This window comes from Protopterus annectens, chromosome 6.part0, assembly GCF_019279795.1.
Source record: "Protopterus annectens isolate FY-2018-M chromosome 6.part0, PAN1.0, whole genome shotgun sequence".
Taxonomy (NCBI): Eukaryota; Metazoa; Chordata; order Ceratodontiformes; family Protopteridae; genus Protopterus; species Protopterus annectens.
Genome location: NC_056737.1, coordinates 79,149,511 through 79,170,361, shown reverse-complemented (window position 1 = coordinate 79,170,361; position 20,851 = coordinate 79,149,511). Strand labels below are relative to the sequence as shown.

Genomic DNA, 20,851 nt, shown 5'->3' with positions numbered 1-20,851 from the left:
GTATTTCAACTTTTACTTCATTTTTCAGCCATGCCTCAGTTATTACTACAATATCAGGTGATACAAGGCAAGCAATGCATGGAATTCTGGTAGCTTGTTATAGATGATTCTAATGTTAATATGGATAAGTAGAGAAGAGTTTGTGGAGTGTTGTATGGGAGAGATAGGATCAATAGAGGTAGCATGGTGGGATGGGGAGGGGGTGGGACAGAAATAGGGGTGCACATCACTACTACGTTTTAAGTTGAGAGAGATGGAGTGATAAGACTGACTGCCATTTCAATTTGTTTCTTCGTTTCAGCCTTAGTTTGTTGGTTATGGGGTTGTAAAAGTTTGAATTTTACTTGAAGTTAACTGTGGTAAGAACGAAAAATATGTGAGCTATATCTGGTGAGGTCAGGAGGGAGTTAATGCATAAAAGTTAGGTCAAACATGCACAAATTTTAAGTAGCAAAAGACATCAGGAAACACATTAACTAAATTTCAAAATCATCAATGGAAAACTGCATGAGCCAGTGGCTGTACAAACCTAAATACAAAAAACAGAGAAGAGGATAATCCCCGCTGGAGATGTCTATCTGCCCAACAATTGAGAAAGAGGAACAAATTGTATGGCTAATGGACTGAAGTTAAAATGATGGCTCGGTATTTAGCTAGTGGCAATAAAGTTCTGAGGTGATTCATGACTACACACGTCCCTTTACGTATCCCTGGCTCCAATGGGTTGAGGTCATATGTTGGAATCATGGAATAAGAGGGCACCCAGGACTTGGTATGCTGGCTGGATGCATGGTGACCCTTGATAGTGTTTCACATCCTTTAGTAATACTGCAACAGTGACCAATGAAAGACATCTGCATGAACCAGTGGTAAGCTCTGTAACATAGGAGTAACCCCATGCAATAGTGAAGCAAGCCAAGAGGGGTGGGATTATGTATCCACTGCTAGTTCAACCATTGTTTGGGGGTGGGGGGAGAGATAGCTTGATCAACTGACACAGTAGACATCAAGTACAAATGGCATGCAGTCCAAGGGCGAAGACATGCTGAGCTCTAGCTCAGAAGCAAAAAGACCGTCACAGACAGATTCAGCACTGGGTTAGTTCTGCAGACTATCTCAAAAGTGTGCGCAATCAAGCCATTGGGGTACAGATCAGGAAACCAGAATCTTTGAACCAGCCCAATAGTCTTGTTTTAACCACTGATTGAATGCCTCTAGGATCTGGGAACAAAGGGATGACCGAGCAACAGAAAGAATTAATGGTGATCAGAAACTGAGAAAACATGAAAAAACCCTCCACAATCCACTTAAAAGCAAAATGTCTTTAATTGCATTTTCTCCTTCTGTTTTGGAAATCAAGATATGAATACACACCATACAGACAACAAAAAGATAACATTTGAAAGTAGCACTCTGAACAATGAGCACCTCTCAACAGTGAAAACATCTTCATCATTCCAGTATAGCACTGGAACTAGAAATGTACCTTTGCCTGAAAGGCAAACATGTCAAATTCAGCTTACTCTGACAACTCACTAGGTACACACATTTCTTTTGAGAGAGACTATGTTTCACTGCCCATCTCTTAGATAAAACAGGTAAAATAGCAGAAAAGCCTATCATGGATCATCACAGCTCCTCACCTGACATGAGATCTAGAAGTATGAAAATATAAATTCAGATGCTCTTACCTGCTGATTCTTTGCTTCCTCATACTTGCTTTGGTGAAAACTGTCTAGCATCTTGTTGTTCCACCAGCCCAAGTAATTGTAAGTACTAGAGAAATAAAATGTGACAGTGTTTTAAGTGTATTGATAGAATTAAAGAATGTCAAGAGCTGTATGGCAAACATTTTACAGCACTTAAGAATTGGGCAATGTACAGGTGTACAACGAGAAAATAGTAACATTCGGTATTCAGCACAACAATGCAAGTTTGAAATACAATTCCCTCACTAGCAAGACTGTAAACTTGAAGCATGACAACCAGCTCAATAAACTTCTCTCCCAGCACCACTGACTTCATAACTGGGCAATACACCTTGCCTCTACAAGACAGTCCGTATAGAATATATCCTCCATTTTTTTTCTGATGCACCCAAGTGTAAAACAAAGATCAGAACTGCAGATATGACACTCACCAGTGATGTCTCACGAAAATGATGACACATACAAAAGGTACCTGATCAGACATGGTTTAAGTGTTGGTTGTTGCTTGCAGTCATGGATTAGTTTTCAAAGATTTAATCTTAGAATGATCACCTTTGCAGATAAGCTTTTTGTGTACAAGATCAAACCAGTCTCATTTGACGTAAGAATACAAACAGTGGCTTCAATGATGCTGGATAGCCTCCACAGATAATGAATATTGCATTCATTTCAATCTAATAGTGATTGCACTGTAGACTGTCTAAATTCTACAATCTTGTGTCATCTACATCTAGAAATACATCATTGTCACTTTTTATTTTCTTACTCTATCCCCTTCTTGATTATAAATTCTAAATTTTGATCCTTTCTTTTTGTCATATGAATTAATTTTATGCACACTACAACTAATTTATTGCTTTCTACTCCTACTCTCTCAGGTAACAGTCGCCTGACAAGCGTTCTAACTCTTATGACTTTTCCTATATTATAAATGTTACAATATTTATTCATTTCTACAGATATTTTGCAAAAAACAAAGCTAATATTCTACAGTTTACATCTCTCAATGTTTTGCTGAATGTTATCTTATTTAACAGCTGAAAACATCGTTCAATAAGGAGCAAAATAATGGTAGGCACCAAACCACAGCAAATAAAAATCATAAAAGATTTTATTCCAAAAACAAACAGGTGAGTGCTTTCGCAGCCAGAGCTGCTTCATCATACAAATGACTGTCACAATCGCTATTTAAATTCATTTCATCCAATCACAGCCCAAGCCTAATTAACTTAAACAAAACTTCAAAAAATCACTGGTAGTCAATTTAAAAGCATTCTAAAAGATAAATAAATAACATATAAACTAATCTATTAAGGGATCTATTAGCTAGTATGGGTTTAATAGACATTTTATCATTCAACCCCTTACCCATAGTAGCATGCATTCTAATGAGCCACTCCAATTCTTTCAGCTCTACCCTGTTCTTGACTGAATCCCCTCTACTTCCTAACCATACTCTCTCAACAACCATAAACTTAAAGCTAAGTGATGTATCTGTTTCAATCACATGCTTCGCTAATGCACTAGCATCTTCTCTCCTATGGATATCATATACATGTTCTTTTATTAGATTGCGTAGCCTGCGTGCTGTCATTCCTACATAAAATGATTTGCATCAAATGCAATGGGCTAAATATACTACATTAGTAGTATTACAATTGACAAGTTAAAGAGCAAAGTTTTATCAGTATCCAGATGCAAGAAGGTCCCACTGTCATCCAATAGGCAGCTGCAGTTATACTTTTTGCATGGGAAAGTGCCATGGTCAGCATTAGATACATTACTATGAATTTCACTTGTTCAATAAGGATTTTTTCTAAGGAACTGCACTTCAAACATTCTGGTATACGCCATATAAAAATAGAACACAGTTCATTTTTCAACGCATGACTTGCAAGTCATTCAAGATACAAGTCATTGAGTCCAACAGACTGGGGACATCCGCCACTACAAAAAGGGTAGCAACCAGCATTGGACAGATGAGTGAGTGAGTGTGTGTATTTGGGGGGGGGGGGGGGTTCTTGTACGATGGGATAACTGAAGTGATTTGGTCATCAGAAGAGGACCAGAAACCAACACTGAAGCGGTCATCTCATCACCATGAAAAAGATTAGTTTGGTAAAATCTTACCATCACCATAGATTTCCTCCTCTTTCATCTTGCAGTATTCTCACTTGTGGGATCCTCCGTGCATCAGGCGACCCGAATGTCTGGCTCCTATTCCAAAGCTTAAGCCTGGTTACTGTCAGGTGTGTGGGATGTCACAAGCAGGGCCATAAATGTGACAGCTATACTCACAGACCTCAGAACAGACTGCCCAGTTGGACAATAGTCTAATGAAAACAGGAATGATGCCATCCAGACTGGGAAAAGGTCATAAAGGGGGATAGGAGGGAGGGAAGGAATACTGCAACATGGAAGAGAAGGACATCTATGGTTATGGTAAGATTTTACACAACCAATCTATGTCCTATTCTCATGTTACAGTATTCTCACTTGTGGGAAAGTACCACAGCTCAACCAGGTCAAAGGATGGAGGAAGAGGCATTAGTCTCCAGGAAAGTGTGGAGGATGGCCCTTGCAAATCCTGCCCTGGCTCTGTAGATGTTGTCCAATTTATAATGCTTGAAGGTATGTACACATGACCATGTGACTGCTCTAGGATAGTAGCTGTATGCAGGCCTTTGAGGAAAGTCCCTGAAGAGGGCACTGCTCTAGTAGAATGTGCTTTAACAGAGCGGGGGGTAAATCTTTACCATGGAAAGAGTAACAGAAGGAAATAGTTTTGCATATCCAGGAGGATACTGTCTGTTTGCATACAGCTTTCCCCAGGGCCCTGGGGTGAAAGATACAAAGAGCTGACTGGTCTTGTCCATATAAAACCTCAGTTGCCTGTGAACATCAAGGGGACGGAGCACTCTCTCACTGTCATTCTGTGGGGAAGGGAAAAATGTGGGTAAATGGACAGATTGGTTGAGGGACAGTTCAATGACCACTTTGGGCATGAAGGAAGGATTGGTACGAAGAGTTATCCTGTCCTTGTGGAAGATAGTGTAGGGTGGAGTGGCCATGAGTGCTTGCAGCTCAGAAACTCTCCTAGCTGAAGTAAGGGCTACTAACAAAAGGAGACAAACTGCCGGTTCAAAGGGGGCCTTGGTAAGTTTCTCCAGTATGTAGTTCAAGTCCCATGGAGGAGGGATAGGTTTTCTTGGTGGTCTGATATGGAGAACACCTTAAGGAAAAGTTTCATCTCCAATCTTGACAATAGGGGTGAATCCATAAGTAAGCATACAGAAATGGCTGATAAATGGACTTTCACTTAAGAGTATGATGGTTCCGTTTTTAGGAGCTCACACACACAGGCTAGGACTACAGGAACCTCTGCTTGGAAGGGGTCTAGTTGCCTTTAAAGACACCAACTGGAGAACCTTTTCCATTTTGATGCACAGGATCTCCTGGTAGTGGGTTTCCTGGCCTCCTGCAGGACAAATAGCACGTCCTCAGAATAGAGGTGTATGAAAGGGATCTGAAGTTTATTACCCACAGGGTTAGGCTGTTTTCAGATGAGGATGAATGCGGGATCCCTTTTGTTGTGTAAGCAGGTCAACCTTATGAGACAACTTGTGGTGAGTGACCTTGGCAAGAGAGAGAGAAGGGGGAACTAATGCTGCTTTGGCCAATAGAGGGTCACCAGCAAGATTTTTGGTTTGTCCTTCTGGATCTTCAATGGGACCTTCTGAATGAGCAGGAAGGGGAGAAGGCATAAAGGAAAGTACAGCTGTGTACCTACCATAAATGTAGATGTTAGAGTGTATTCACTGTTGCAGTCATTACACTTGGGTTATCCTGCTGGCAGGCTACCCGCAGTCGGCCTGAATTCCAAAGTCTAGGTCCGGCGTTGGTTGCTGTCGCCTCTTCCCTGACGTCAGTGCGCCAGGGGTATAAAAGATGCAGCTGACTCCATTTTCTTCAGTTTTTCTTGCCCCAGATGTTAGGTGCCCCCAAACTGGTAGGCTGAAAATTATGCCAATACGTATGCATGCACAAAAAAATAAACATTTCCTTCATCTACAAGCAAACACACCACATAGGTTGTATAGGATAGAGAAGTACAGATAAGTCCCAGCAAAGAAAAAAGGGGGATGGTGGGTGGTTAACCTGGACTGCAACAGTGAATACACTCTAACATCTACATTTATGGTAGGTACACAACTGTACTATGTTCGTGTTTCACTGTTGCAGTCATTACATTTGGGTTGAATCCCAAAGCTGAGGTAGGTTGGCTGGGTCTAAAAAGGATTAGGAGAGGCTATAAGGCCCTACAGGACTGCAGTGGCAAAGCCTGCTCTGGATTTAGAATAGAGAGGTAAGTGGTAGTGCTTCATAAAAGTGTGCACTGAACTCCAAGTTGCAGCCTCTAAAATGTCTTTGGTTGGTACTCCTCTGAGGAAGGCTGCTGAAGTAGCTGCTACTCTGGTAGAGTGAGGCCTAATGCCCTTAGGCACTGGCCATGTAGTGAATAGCAGAGATGAATGCAGTGGCCTATCCATTTTGAAATAGTCTGCTTTGAGATGGCTTATCCTTGTGATCCTGCAGCATATGCTACTAAGAGTTGCTCAGTCTTTCTGAAAGCTTTAGTTCTGTCCAAGTAGAAGCGTAGCTGTCTGTGTAAGTCCAAAGAATGCAAGAGTCTCTCACCCTTATTCTGTGGGTTTGGATAAAAGGTAGGCAAAATGAATGGTTTGGTTAAGGGCCACACTGGACATTACCTTAGGCATAAAAGTTGGGTTCATCCTCAGAGAAACCCAGTTTGGATGGAAAATGATAAAAGGTTCCACAGCCATGAGTGCCTGTAACTCTGAGACTCGTATTGCAGAGGTTATTGCTAGGAGCAGAGCTGGTTTCCAAGATAAGAACTTTATTTCAGTTGTATTGGCTGGCTCAAAGGGCGGCAGTGTGAGTTTTTCCAAGACATAATTGAGGTCCCATGCATGTACTGGTGCTCTCCTTGGAGGTGTTATGTTTTTGGCCCCTCTGAGGTACTGTCTTAGCAGCAGATGAGAAAAAAATGGTGGTTCCGTATTGTAATGAGCTGAAATGGCAGAGGCATGGATTTTGATTGATGAAAAGGATAGGCCTTTGTCCAGCATCTCAGTTAGATATTGTAAAATCTGAGGAACATTTGGAACAACCGTGTCAATTCCTTGTGCCTAGTTCCAAGCACAGAATCTTTTCCATTTTTCAGAATAAGATTTCCTGGTACTGGGCCTCCTGGCCTCCAAAATAACATCCATCAATGCTTTAGAGAGGTGTGTTCTGAATTGCTACATTATCCGCCATGCTGCCAGATTTTGGGTTGTGAGCTGGCTGTGCAGGATTTGATGGTTTCGTTGGGCCAGTAAATGAGGAATCAGAGATAATGTCCAGGCTGGGCCTTGAGACAAGCTCTTTAGGACTGGGTACCAGTGCTGGCGGGGCCAGTCTGGTGCAATCAGAATAATTTTTGGCTTCTCTTGTCTGACCTTTAGGAGTACCTTGGGGAGGAGAGGCAGAGGAGGAAAGGCATATACTGTTAAGAGTTTTCCAGCTGAATGATAGAGCGTCCACTTTCCATGCTTGCCTGTGATATGTCCTTGTGCAGAATCTCTGTAACAGGCAGTTGTGAGGGGAGGCAAATAGATCTATGTCTGGGCATCCCCATTTCTTTATTATCATGCTGAAGACTTGTGGATCAAGTTTCCACTCGTGGTTATCCGTGAGGTTTCTGACTTAGTTCGTCTGCCAGAGTATTTTTCTTTCCTGGCAGGAATTGTGCTTGCAGGTGTACTTGATAAGTCAATGCTGTGTCCCACAAGGTCATGGCTTGTCTGCAGAGGGGGTAGGAATGAGTGCCTCTGTTTGTTTATGTACCACATGACTGCAGTATTGTCCATCCTTATCAGGAATTGTCCTGGATGGAGTAGATCCTTGTAAGCTGTCAGGGCATTCTGAATAGCCAGCATTTCTTTTTGATTGATATGAAGGTGACTTTGGCTTGTGGGTCATGTGCCCTGAATACATTTTCCTGCCATATGGGCCCCCCAGGCATAATCCGAAGCATCTGTTGTTATTGACTGCCTGGCTGTGGGTAGGGAGAATGGCTGTCCCTTTGTTGTGGTGACAGGCCTGTGCCCACCATCGAAACGCCTGTTGCAGGCAAGGAATGAGGGTAATTAATGTTTCCAGGCTGTGACAATGTTGAGTCCAAACACTTTTTAGATACCATTGTAGCTTCCTCATATGCAGTCTGGCATATGGAATTAGAATGCAGGATGCCATGAAGCCCAAAGCCTGCAGAATTGTTCTTGCAGATAACTGGGTCTTTGCTGCCAACATCTTGAAGTAAGAAGACAGTTGCCTTTGTTTGTCTGGCGTGAGATAAGTCATCTGGGCAGTTGTATTCAAGCTTGCGCCCAGGAATATTATCTCTTGAAAGGGTACGAGTTTTGATTTATTTTCGTTTACTGTGTACTCTAGGCAAATAAGTAATCTTTTTACAAACACCAGATGCATTAGTAGAATGTCCTTGTTCTCTGCTTGAATAAGGCAGTCATCCAAGTAAGGATATATTTGAATTCCTCTTTGTCTGCAAAATGCAATTACTGGTGCCAGGCATTTTGTGAAGACCCAGGGTGCAGTAGATAAGCTAAAGGGCAGTGCAGAGAATTGGTAGTGCATTGAGCCAGCTAGAAATCTGAGGTATCTTCTGCAAGATTGTCTGATTGGAATATGCAGGTATGCCTCTTTTAGCTCCAAAGTTACAAGCCAAGCCTTCTTGCCCAGCATGGGCAGAAGCTGCTGTAGAGTCAACATTTTGAATTTTGGAACGTCCAGGAATGTATTTAGAATAGACAGGTCCAGTATTGGTCTCCAGGCTGTGTCTTTTCTGGGTACCAAGAAAAGTCTTGAGTAAAATCTTTGTCCCTGGCTCTTGCTGTGGTACTTATTGAATGGCCCTCATGTCCATGAGGGATGAAACTTGTTTTTGTGCCTCTGCCCATTGATTGTGTGGCAGGTTTGGCATACCTTTTGGCCTTGGCAGGGTGTGAAAGTGGAACCTGTAGCCCTGGGACATCATATTCAAGACCCATTTGTCCTGGGTGATCATGTGCCAATTTTGAGAAAAAAGTGCTAGTTTTCCCCCTAAGGGGGCTGCCAAAAGATAAGTGCTTGGAGCTGGCAGAGGAAAGTCATTCGGACTGTTTCCTGTATGGCTGTGTTTTGTCTTCTCTGCTTTTGGAGGTAGAAGCGCCCCACTGTTTTGGCCTGTATGAGCTCTGGGGCTGGGATCTGCCTCTGGGGCATCTGTATCTGCCTCTTTGTGGTCTGTCTGACACTGGAAAGGACCAATTCTTTGTAGGCCAGTTCCTGCTAAACCTGGGTGGCTGTACCTGTAAGAAATCTTTTACTATTTGCATAGATTTCGCTTTGTCCTCCATTTTCTTCAACATCTCCTCTGCTTTAACACCAAATAAAGTATCATGTTGTAATGGAGCATCTAATAACTTTGCTTTAACATGATCAGGTAGATTCTGTTCCTTTAACCAAGCATGCCTCCTAATAACAGAACCCGTAACTGCAGCCTGCAAGAGGCCTCTAGAGAATCAAAACCACACTGCAATGTATGCTTTCCCACTTGTTCAGTTGCATGCAATAAATCCTGCATTTCCTTATTTTCTGCACAATCAGAATTTGATAACATTTTCTGTTTTTGCATTGACAGTAAGTATTGCTGATATTTAAGCATATGAAATTGACAATTTAAAGCCCTCACAGCCAACGTAGCAGAAGTGTAAACCTTTTTTCCCCATCTGTCTAGTGCTCTTGAATCTCTATCAGAGGGGATAGGGTTTTTTGCAGTAGAAGCCTTGACCCCTTTGGGACCCCAAGAAATAGTTTCTGGGTCAGCAGCAGGGTTTTTATATAGAAATTTATGAGAATCTGGAACCCTGTAGTATCTGTCTGGTTTAACAGGGGTAAGAGGTAAAGAGTCAGGAGAAAGTCCGGACTCGGAAAATACATCATCGACAATGTCTAACACATGAGGAATTGCCAAAGGCATGTGTTGAGGTAGTAAAAGGAAATCTCCAAGTCTTTTCTTAGATTCTGAGTAGTCCTGGCTCTCCCAGTGGAAGTGCTCCCTCATGGTGTGCAGGGTTTCCCCAAAAGAATAATCCTCAGGCGGTGATGCTGAAGAGATAGATTCTTCAGCATCAGAATCCTCATAAGGAGGAAGAGAGTATTCCTGTTCAGAAGAGGAGTCTGAGGAAATGGAAATCTGATCAGAAGATTCATATTCTGTCTCTTGCCTAGGCCTCTTGTCAGGGGGGGGATGGGAACCCCTGATCAAGGTAATTAGGTCTTCGGCCATTTTGAGCATCTGCTTTTTAGGCATGGTAGTCTGTCCAGGAGAATGCTGTACGTGCTTCATCTTTAGAACCGCTTTAGTCTTTGCTTTGGAAGCTGTAGTAGGCTTTACATATAACTGTGTAGGTCTGAAAATGCCCTCAGAAGCCAATGCCTGCACAGCGGTTCCGGACCCATCTGAGGGAATAGTTTCTGAGTGTCCAATACCTTGAGTATCCAGAGGCCTAGCTGGCTCCACGTGGGAGTAGTCAGCGGCCTGTGGCTCTGAGGTAGCGGGCGCCAGGGGCTGCGAAAGCGCCTCACTGAAAACCAGCGAACCGGCAACTGGAAGCCTCATCGGTTTTTGGACCTCTGATGCCTGTCCTTTTCTTTTTCCTTGCGCTTTTTATAAACTCCGGACATCGGCTGTTCTGACGGCATTATATAATTGAATCTTCGGCCAAAGTAATGAAAGGCAAAATCGAACAGATGCTTAATAGTGCGTTTGTTAAATCTGGTACAAAACCGACAGCTAGCAACGTTATGATCAGGGCCTAGGCAAGGAATACAGTAAGAATGAAAATCCTTATGAGATATTTGCGTCCCACAAGAAATACAATTGTTAACTTTTTCTGACATCGGTCTAGAGCAAGAAAAAAGTTTCCCCAATGGGGTACTTAAGCTTTATTGAAGACTTCTGAGATTTTCGAAATCGAATTTCAGATCCGGAGTCAGCGACCGGCACTTGCGAACTGCTTTTGCTACGGGCACCGCTCGGCAAGACAGACTGGGGAAAATGGCGTCAGCTGCATCTTTTATACCCCTAGCGCACTGACGTCAGGGAAGAGGCGACAGCAACCGACGCCGGACCTAGACTTTGGAATTCAGGCCGACTACGGGTAGCCTACCATCAGGATAACCCAAGTGTAATGACTGCAACAATGAAACATGATGAACATCAGCACCTTCAAGAAATTGAAATTTAAAAGGCACCCACTTTCCACATTAGTGGTGAGGGGAGTCTGGAGCAGAAAAGCTGAAGTTGTCTGTTCTGAGAGAAGGCAAACAGATCTATGTGTGGAGTGCCCCATTGGTGGACAATGTCTAAGTAAACATCTCTGTGTAACATCCATTTGTGATGTTGAGAGAATGATCTGCTGAAGGTATCTGACTGTCCTGAGATGGGATGTAAACCACCTGCAGTGTGACATTGCACTGGGTGGCCAACTCTCATGCCTGTATTGCTAGCCTGCACAGTAAGTAGTAAAGTAGGATCTGGTCGCCCCCCCCCCCCCCCCGCTTGTTGATGTACCACGTGACAGTGGTGTTGTCTATCAAGATTTGAAGGGGACCTGGTTGTATTTGAGGAAGGAAGGTCTTGACAGCTAGGAGAGCAGTCATTTCTCTCTCACTATGTTTTCTCTGGAGGGAGGGCTCCCATTGAGCCAGTATGTTGAGACCATTCATAGTGGCCCCCAACCTAGATCCAAGGCATCTGTGTGCATGAACTGCACTGGCTTGGTGGGTTGCAGAGGAAGGCCTGAGTTCTGGCTTATTTGTAGTATCCACCACCTCAACTCTTTCTTCAGGTAGGGTAGGAAGGGCATCTGAAATTCCAGGGGGCAATTGTGTTGGAACCCGATATTTTTCGGCAACAAAGGAAGAGTAGCTGCCATGAAGCCTAGAAGACAGAGGAACTGCCTGGTAGAGATTTGGCTGACAAGAAGCAACTCCTGGAAGAAACTGTTTAGGGAATAAACTTTGTCTTGAGGAAGGAAGGCCTTCATCAAATCTGTCCTTATTCTGCATCTCAAGAAGGTTTTGTCTTGCGATGGAGGGAGAGGATTTTGTTAGGTTGGGAGTAAACCAGAGACTCTGAAGGAGGAACATAGTGAATTGTAGGCATGTCTTTAGAATACTTTCCTCTTCTGCAAGAATGAGGACGTCCAGAAAAGGGTAAATCTGTATGCCCTTTGTTCGTCAGTAAGCTACTGCTGGGGTAGACACTGTGAAGAACCTAGGTGCTGCAGATAAACAAAAGGGCAAGGCAGTAAACAAAGTGAGAGGATGGCAGAGCAAAGCACAGAAATTTCCTGTAGTCTAGGTGGATGGGGATATGTCTTCATGTCCAAAGTGGCCATGAAAGCACTGGGTGGCAGTAGTGAAAGAAGGGTTTGAAGGGATAGCATTTAATAGAATGTCTGGCAACTTGTGCTGCTAAGGAGAGCTTAGAGGCAACCTTGGATTTGGGAGGCAAATTAGGTAAGCAAGACCATAACGAAGTTGCCTGTGAGACTAGGTCCAAGGCATATTTAACCATTTGTGTCTGAAGTATAAATCTTTTTTCCCCAGTCTGTCCATCACTTTCTGTCCTTGTCCGATGGCAAACGGGAGGAGGAAGTAATCTGCCTGGATTGCTTATCTGGAGCCACTGCAATAACAGCAGGGTCTGCCATAGGTGGCTTAATGAGGTACTTGTAGTCAAACTTTGTAGAACCTATCTGCCCTTTTAGCGACTGGTGGCTGGGATTCAGGGGTCTTGGGGGCTGAAGCAAATGCATGCAAGTATGCTGGAATCACAGTGGGGATAGCACAGGAAGACTATCTGTAGGAGCTCAAAATATCTCTTTTGCACCTTGGTCATCCGAGTGGTATCCCACTTGTAGTACTCCCTCATCTTGGAGATAGTTTCCCCAAATGTAATATCTTCAGGTGGAGAGTCTCCTTCCAGAGAGTTTTTGTCAGTGAGTAATACCTGGGGGAGATGTCAATTGAGAGATATGCGAGAGATTCATCTGAAGAGAAAGAGGAATCCTCCTGAGGGTCAGCTAGGGGGATGGAAGTAGCACAGGCTGGCCTACGACTAAGAGTAGGGCAGGGCAGGCGTCTGAGAGGCAAAGGGCTTGAGGACCAGAAAGGCCTGAACAAGGGACTGGGAAAAAGTTAGCCAGTCTGGCTGGTCTTCAGTAGTGGTAGACAGAGGTTTAGTGTTTTCTTTCCTCTTCAGACGAGTAGTCTTTGAAATTGTCTGGGAAGGAGAAAGCCTAGGATCAGGCGGCAGGCCTGTAGAAGAGTAGCCCTAGTCTGAAACCTTAAGTGGCCATCTGGTCAAGCCCAGTTCCCCCTCGACATCGAGGAAGCGATGTTGCAGTAACCTCCACGGACATGCCAACTGGAGATTCCAGGGTGGCGGATTCCAACAAGGTACCTGCTGATGTCGCCAGTTCTTCCAGACATCCCTCAACCACTAGACAGGTAGATAATGGGATGTCCGATGTCAGAGGTGTGGCAGTAGCAGGCCTTGAAACCTTGGCCTTTTTAGGCGGCTCCACCTCAACAGCCGGTTCAGTTTCCATGCCTATGGCCAGATGCTTGAGTCATTGGTTTTCTGCCAACCATTTAAGAGCTGCCAGACGACTGGGGTACTTATCTGTATCATCTTCAGAAGCGTGGAGCGAAACAAGCAAGCTGATGTTCAACTGTGGCAGAAAAGTTCTGAGATCTGTGCGTGCAGATGTCACATTTATGGCCCATGATTTATGTCCCCATGTATGACATCCCACACACCTGACAGCAACCAGGCTTAAGCCTTGGCATAGGAGCCAGACGTTCAGGTCGCCCGAGGTGGAGGATTCCACCAGTGAAAATACCGCAACATGAGAACAGAAGGACAGTCTTTGCTTTCGCTGTTCTTGATTTGTATAGAAGCTTAAGGATTAAAAGGGGGGAACTGAAGCTTAAAACAGACCTACTAGACAAAGATTTGTAACCGTCCTTTGGAGTTCTGTCCTAGGATGAGATAAAGGGACTTGCTGCATTTAGTACTGACCAAATATGTGAGACAAAGAAATCCACTCTGGGAATGGTCCAAATGAAGAAAAAAGTGCAGCACCCTGCTTTTGGGGACCATTTATGTGCAAACAGCAAACTGCAGCTGAGCTCACCCAGGCTAATCAGCTTTGTTCAAACAATAACAGCTGGCAGACTCCACTGCTCATTACCTACTCCCACATCACCATGGCTTCCCTACAAAACTGATAGTGTTCCCTCCTTCCCCACTATTATTGTTGATATAACACACCACTGCTAGGCTGTCTCTCTGCAGCACAGCGGTCTTTAAGAGAAATGAGGAGAAAGGAACAATTCTTATAAAGTAACAGTGATGGGAAAAAATGGCCTCTTCATCTGGAAAGACTGAGCAACACATCTAATTATTCTATACAAGGGCAGGAATGCTGGACTGGAGGGTGCTTCAAGCAAATCTTTTGTTTTCTGATGGAATGTCTGAAGAAACTTTGTTCAATGTCTGGCCTGAATCACTGTCTTTCAAAAGCTTCAGTGGTATCAGATTTTCCACTTCTTGTTGGGAAAAGACTGAACGGCACTTTCTGCAAAAGGATGACACTTCTGACATGGTTTGCCATCCTCTGAGAGAATGGGTTTACAGAAGCTGACAGCTTTCGGATCATAAATCAAAGCACAGACTTGATTATTTTAAAGCCCACTGTTCTAAATTCATGCCATCTTATGTACGCATGTGAAAAAACCTTCATGTCATGACTATCTACTATTGTGCAGAGAAACACGAAGGAAACGGGAAAGTTGAGGGGATTCTTGTAAATATCTATGCGGCTGGCAAGGACCTCAGGCACTATGTAATCAAGATCCTAATAAAGCAGAGATTTGCTGCTCCCAGATTGTTTCATAAGAGGCTAATGCACCAGGGTCCAGTGAGACCAAGGTCTCTACTATCACCACAACAGAAAGGTCCACGTCATCCTCCATGTTCATCAAATCATATCAGAGGCCCAAGCAGCAATGTTTAAGTGTACATCCTAAAAAGGACACCAGCATCTTCAGAAATAAGCAGATGCTACAGCCTAGAGTGAAGGTTTAAAGCCACAGTGCCTCCTGCCTGCTGTGCCACTGGTAGCATACTAGACCTGCAAAATACACAGCCCATATTGGCAGATGAAACAGCTACTTAAAACACGTGGTGTCCTACTGCCTCAATGCCAAAAAAGGGCTTCTAAGCTTTCAGTGGCCTTGTATCAGATGAAAGTAGTGTGTCTGATAATTCAGCACCCTCATGGTCAATATTGAGGAAGTGAAAGCCCACATTTTTACGTAGCACAGATTCAGGATACTTTTCAGACAGCGAACAGTCTGAGTCCAAGGAATAGGGTTACAACTTTTTCTTAGCACACAATGTCTGATGTGGAAAGATTCCCCTCCAGATGGTATAGTCATGAAGGATGAGGTTGAAAAAGTGCTGGAACTGAAGACAATATCTGGAGGACTCCAGTTCTGTAAAAGATGCTGCATCATCTTAGGCACTTATCCATAAGAAGGACCAAGCTCCTACAAAATGGCTAGCTAGTGGTAAGAGGACTGCGCCATGGGGTTCATACTACCTGAAAAATCAACCCAAAATAAACAGTTTCAGTAGACCTGCTGATGAGCCTGGAGTACTAGTGACCAGAAGCTTCCTGGAATCCTGAAGCTAAGGTGGTCAGCATTTCAGACAGCTGAGTCTATGTCCAGTTGAGCATGGACTGGATAGAAGGGAGCCTGACTCCAAACAGCCCAGGTCTGACACCTGGTAAGTAGATGGCAATATAAACCTACATGAAAATCAGACTCCCATTTATCTTGCATAGGCCAGAAAAAGGCAAATGACAAATAGGAAAGGCTGGTGCCATGTGGGACATCAGAAGGATGGTACCAAATGAAGCAAACAACCAGTAGCTTAGTGTCAAGTGAGGTAAGAGATTCCAACAGCTGCCCCAATGCATAGGCCCCTGAAGGGCAAAGTCTGAGGTAATTGTGACACTAGAGACCACTGCTACTGCTTTTGTCTGCAAGGAGGACAGCCACTTTCTGCTTTTGCTGTCAGTGTCACCGAAATTATGGGAAGTCTGACAGTACTTTACAGCAGAATACATTAGCCACAAAGGCAATTATTTTTTGAAGTCAGATCCATCCGCCATCTCCCCACAATCCTTTTTCCCCATTTTTGCATAGTGGATAAGGTTTTCACTTCAACAATGACAATCTAGACCCAAGATTCACACCAACAGGTGATAGCCCTGCAATGGTTGTTCTTCCATACAACACACACACACACACACACACACACACACACACACACACACACAGAAAAGGAAGTCATCTTAGAATGATCCTGAAAGGAAAAAAACTTTCAAGATGAAACATGAAAATGCTACAATCTAAGTGAAAGTCCCTATCCAATTTCAAAATGAGGAAAGAACTAGAGGCAAGATGGGCTTAAACAGAAGCATATCTTTAAACAGGAAATGTGTTAGAAAAGCAAAACACACACCAAAATCACATAGTGGCTGAGCAAGCAAAATAATCTTAAAAGCAAGCACAGAAATAAGTTTTATATCTGATGCTAAAAAACTATTTTGACTTTTCCCAGTTAGGGGTCACCACAGCGGAACTCTGGTCCACTAATGATTGGCAGTGGATTTTTACGGTGCCAAGTTGCCAGCCCGACACCCAAACTTCAAAGAAGGCTTACCCATTCTTGCAAGCACCTACATGTCTTTATAGACATGCAGGTAGGTGCGTGCGTGAGTGGGTGTGCCTTCTTTGATTTGCATAAATACACAAGCACTGTAGTTAGAATGGAACTACCCCCTTCATTGTTATTTTTAACACATGCATAGACTACGAATATAAATAGAAGCCATTATGGCACTGGATGATGCAACATCAATTCCACAGCAGTAGTAGCTCAGTATGCACCCATTGTTCATCCAAGCATATTTACAGATAACTGATGTGGGTCCCTAGCAATGCATCACAGCAGCAGCCACAGCCAAGTGCAGTTCCCATAATTTCTTATGAGACACCAGAAGCTTGGTAGAGCTCCCATTCTCCAGTGGGACAACAAAAGCAGTAGCTCTGCTTCAATTTTTCAATGGCATGACAAGCTAAGGCTCCCATCCCCCATGAAGACAACAGTAGCAATAGCTCTGCTTCCATCTTCCAGTACATGATGAGCTTGAACTCTCAACCTCCAGCTGGACAGCAGCAGCAGCAATAGCTCTGCTTTCATCTTCCAGCTGCATGACAAGCTATGGTTCCCATCCTCCAGCAGGTCAGGATCAGCAGTAGCTCAGTATGATTCCATACTTTGACAGCACAACACGACTGGGCTGTAAGCTTTGCCACGTGCATTCCATGTAAGGCTGTCCCTCATTCTATAAAACCAGTGCTTCCCCTAACACCCCTCCCCCATCTTTAAACTAGTGAATGAATAGCAATATCATTCCAACAGTAAAATTACCAGCTTGCTAGTTGCCTGCACACCATGTCTTCACTGTACAGCAGAAAAGTATTGGAGTCTACTGAGAGTTGCAGAGTAACCCCTTCACCCCCCACACAAGAGGTGGAAAATTAGAAGTTATGTACTTACCATAACGTTCCATCTGAGTAGGTGGATTCATTTGTCTGCAACCTGTGGGTTATGGATCCGATATCTGATCTGAACCGGCATGGTTTATCCAGCTATGGATCCAAGCTCCTAGCTCCTCCCCTCACCCATAATACCCTGCTCTCCCTACATGACCTCAGATCGAGTTTGCCCTGTATCAAATACCCTAGTAAAGGGTAACACATTCTATGCAGGAAACTGACAAGGCCAGGGGGATAGGAGGGCGGGATGGTTGCAGACAAATGAATCCACCTACTCAGATGGAACGTTATGGTAAGTACATAACTTCTAAATCCGAAGTAGGAGATTCATTTGTCAGCAACCTGAGGGACAGAGTCCCCAGCTACCTGAGTCTTGGGCGGCCATCATGGAAGGATATTCCGGAGCACCGCGGAGCCAAAGGATGCTCTACCTCTAGACGTGATATCCAGCTTGTAATGAGAAATAAAGGTATGAGATGAAGCCCAAGTGGCTGCTGAACAAATGTCATCCAGAGGAATCCTAGCCTTAAAGGCCGCTGAGGTAGAAATAGACCGGGTTGAATGAGCATGGACTCCGTCCGGTGCGGACCTCCTGGAAGCTTGGTAAGCTAATAGAATAAACTGGGAAATCCAGCGCGACAAGGAGACTTTGGAAATTGGTTTACCCAGATTGAATTTGGCAAAGGAAATGAACAATTGGTCGGATTGCCTGTGACCAGCTGTCCTGTTAAGATAAAAACGAAGCTGCCTGTGAACATCCAATGAATGCAGCTTGTACTCGCCTTTGTTCTGTTATTTAGGAAAGAAAACAGGGAGGTTGATGGACTGATTAATGTTTGCTTCCGAAGCTACCTTAGGAAGAAAGGAGGGAGTGATCCTGAGGTATACGCGGTCCGGATGGAAGATCAAGTAAGGCGGCTTCATAGATAGGGCTTGAAGTTCCGAAACTCTTTTGGCTGAAGTAATGGCTACTAAAAATGCAGTCTTAAGAGATAAGAATTTTAGATCTACTGTGGCCGCAGGCTCAAAGGGGGGAGCGGTCAAGGCCTGAAGAACCAAGGAAAGATCCCATGATGGAACCGCCTGTTTGACAAGGGGTCTAAGCAGAAAGGTGCCTTTTAGGAAGATTTTGCATAATTTGGCAGACATAAGAGGCCCAGAGTCATGACCAACATGATAATGAGAAATGGCCGCTAGCTGAACTTTGACCGCGGAACTACTGGCGCCATCATTAAAAAGAGTGGTAAGGAAGTCTAGCACCAAAGGAAGGGGAACCGTGAAGGGATCTAGACCCTGCCGCTCCACCCAAATGGAGAATCGCTTCCATTTACTGCGGTAAATGTTTCTGGTAGAGGGTTTATGAGCCGCTACCAGAATGGCCTTAACGGGAGACGAGATACCAGGAGTCCTGATTAGGAGTGGAACTGGAGCAGTCAAGCAGTCAGCTTCAGGTTGTCCAGGTTCGGAGTTGGTAGGTTCGATGGGTGTGATATCAGATCCGGAATGGGATCTAGAATCCAAGGTGGATTCACTGAGTGAGACCTTAGGTAAGGGAACCAGATCTGCCGAGGCCAGAATGGGGCTATGAGGATCATTCTGCACCCCAACCGAGAGGCTTTCTGAAGAACCTGGAGCATCAGAGGCAAAGGGGGGTATGCGTAAAGAAGACCGGGAGGCCAAGCATGCACCAGAGCGTCTCTTGGGGAATCCCCTGGAGGAGGGATTTAAGCGAAAAAACTGTTGCACTTGGTGTTTAAGGGAGAAGCAAAGAGATCGCAACAAGGAGTTCCCCACTGTGCAAAGATACGTTTCGCTACTTGGGCATTGAGAGACCACTCGTACGGGGAGAGAATGGTGCGACTGAGCTTGTCCGCAAGGATGTTGGACCGACCCGGAATATGCGTTGTGATGAGAAAGCGGTTGATGGAGATCGCCCATTCCCACACTCTCATGGCTTCTCGACATAAAGGGTAAGACCTGGTCCCCCCCCCCGTTTGTTGATGTACCAGACCACCGACATGTTGTCTGACTGAATCGCAATTGTTCCCAGGGGAAGAAAGGCATGAAGTGCTTGCAACGCCAAAAGCACCGCTCCCATCTCCAGAACATTGATATGCAGGGAGGTCTCCGAGACGTTCCACGTGCCTTGGACCGTCCGGCCCGCAAAATGCCCCCCCCACCCGAGGCGGGAGGCGTCCGTGGTCACAGTGGCGAGAGGTGGAGATGCATAAAAGGGGCGGCCTCCGTGGAGATCCTGGGAATGGAGCCACCATAAGAGAGACCGCTTGCAAGCCTTGCTGATTGCAATGGGATGATGCAGGGGGAGAGAAAGACATGACCATTGTACTTGAAGTGTCCACTGAAGAACCCGCATGTTCAACCGGGCGAGTGGAAGAAGAGAAATCGCTGCCGCCATGGACCCTAGTGCCCTCTGGACCAATTCTGCCGGAACTGAGTTGGAGTGGAGGATGGCCCGCACCTGGAGTCGCAGATTCCGAACTCTGTCGGTTGTGAGAAAGGCTCTTAACTTCCTCGTGTCTAACCTGGCACCTATGAATTCTATCAACTGAGTAGGGGCCAGGTTGGACTTTCCTACGTTTATCGTGATGCCTAGGCAGGGAGCTAGATGAAGAAAGGAGTCTCTTGCCAAGGATAGTAGATGCCTTGTTGGGGCGGTGAGAAGACAGTCGTCCAGGTACGGAAAGACCTGCACCCCCTGAAGCCTCAGGTGGGCCGCAACCACTGTTAACACTTTGGTCTCACCACAGCCCCCAGGGTGTTCACCAAAGGGAAGGACCCTGAACTGGTAGTGACTGGCTCCCAGCCGGAAGCGAAGAAACTTCCTGGATCGTCTGTCCATTAGTATGTGGTAGTACGCATCCTTGAGGTCTACAGAGCACATCCAGTGATTCTCTCCCAGGAGGAGGAGGATGGACTGCAAAGTGACCATCCGGAACTTCTCCTTGGGAACTGCCAGGTTTAATAGGGACAGGTCTAAAATTGGTCTTAGGTCCCCCGTCTTTTTTGGCACTAAAAAGAACCTGGAGTAGAACCCTGATCTGATCTGGTCTGGGGGGATGGGATGGATGGGTCTTTTCCTCAGCAGATGGCCAATTTCTGCTGAAGCGGCCTCCCACTGATCGGGTGGAACGTCGGGGAGGGATTTTAGCTTTGGGACGTGACGAAAAGGGATTTTGTATCCTCTGGATATAATGCGGAGGACCCAGCGGTCTGATGTTATGGACTACCATGCCGCTAGGTGCTCCGAAAAACGTCCCCCGACTGCCTCCAGAGTGGAGCAGTCGGGCAACCCC

At 44.9% G+C, this 20,851-nt stretch overlaps 1 protein-coding gene across 4 annotated transcripts in view; it reads right to left on the bottom strand.

The window, feature by feature from the left end:
* Positions 1-20,851, bottom strand: part of NPL (N-acetylneuraminate pyruvate lyase) — a 446,485-nt gene that overhangs the window by 121,027 nt on the left and 304,607 nt on the right. For all 4 annotated transcript variants that reach the window (XM_044073861.1, XM_044073864.1, XM_044073863.1 and 1 more), the window contains exon 10: positions 1,692-1,776. In XM_044073861.1, the coding sequence (XP_043929796.1) occupies positions 1,692-1,776 (85 nt within the window). The remainder of the gene's footprint in view (positions 1-1,691; positions 1,777-20,851) is intronic.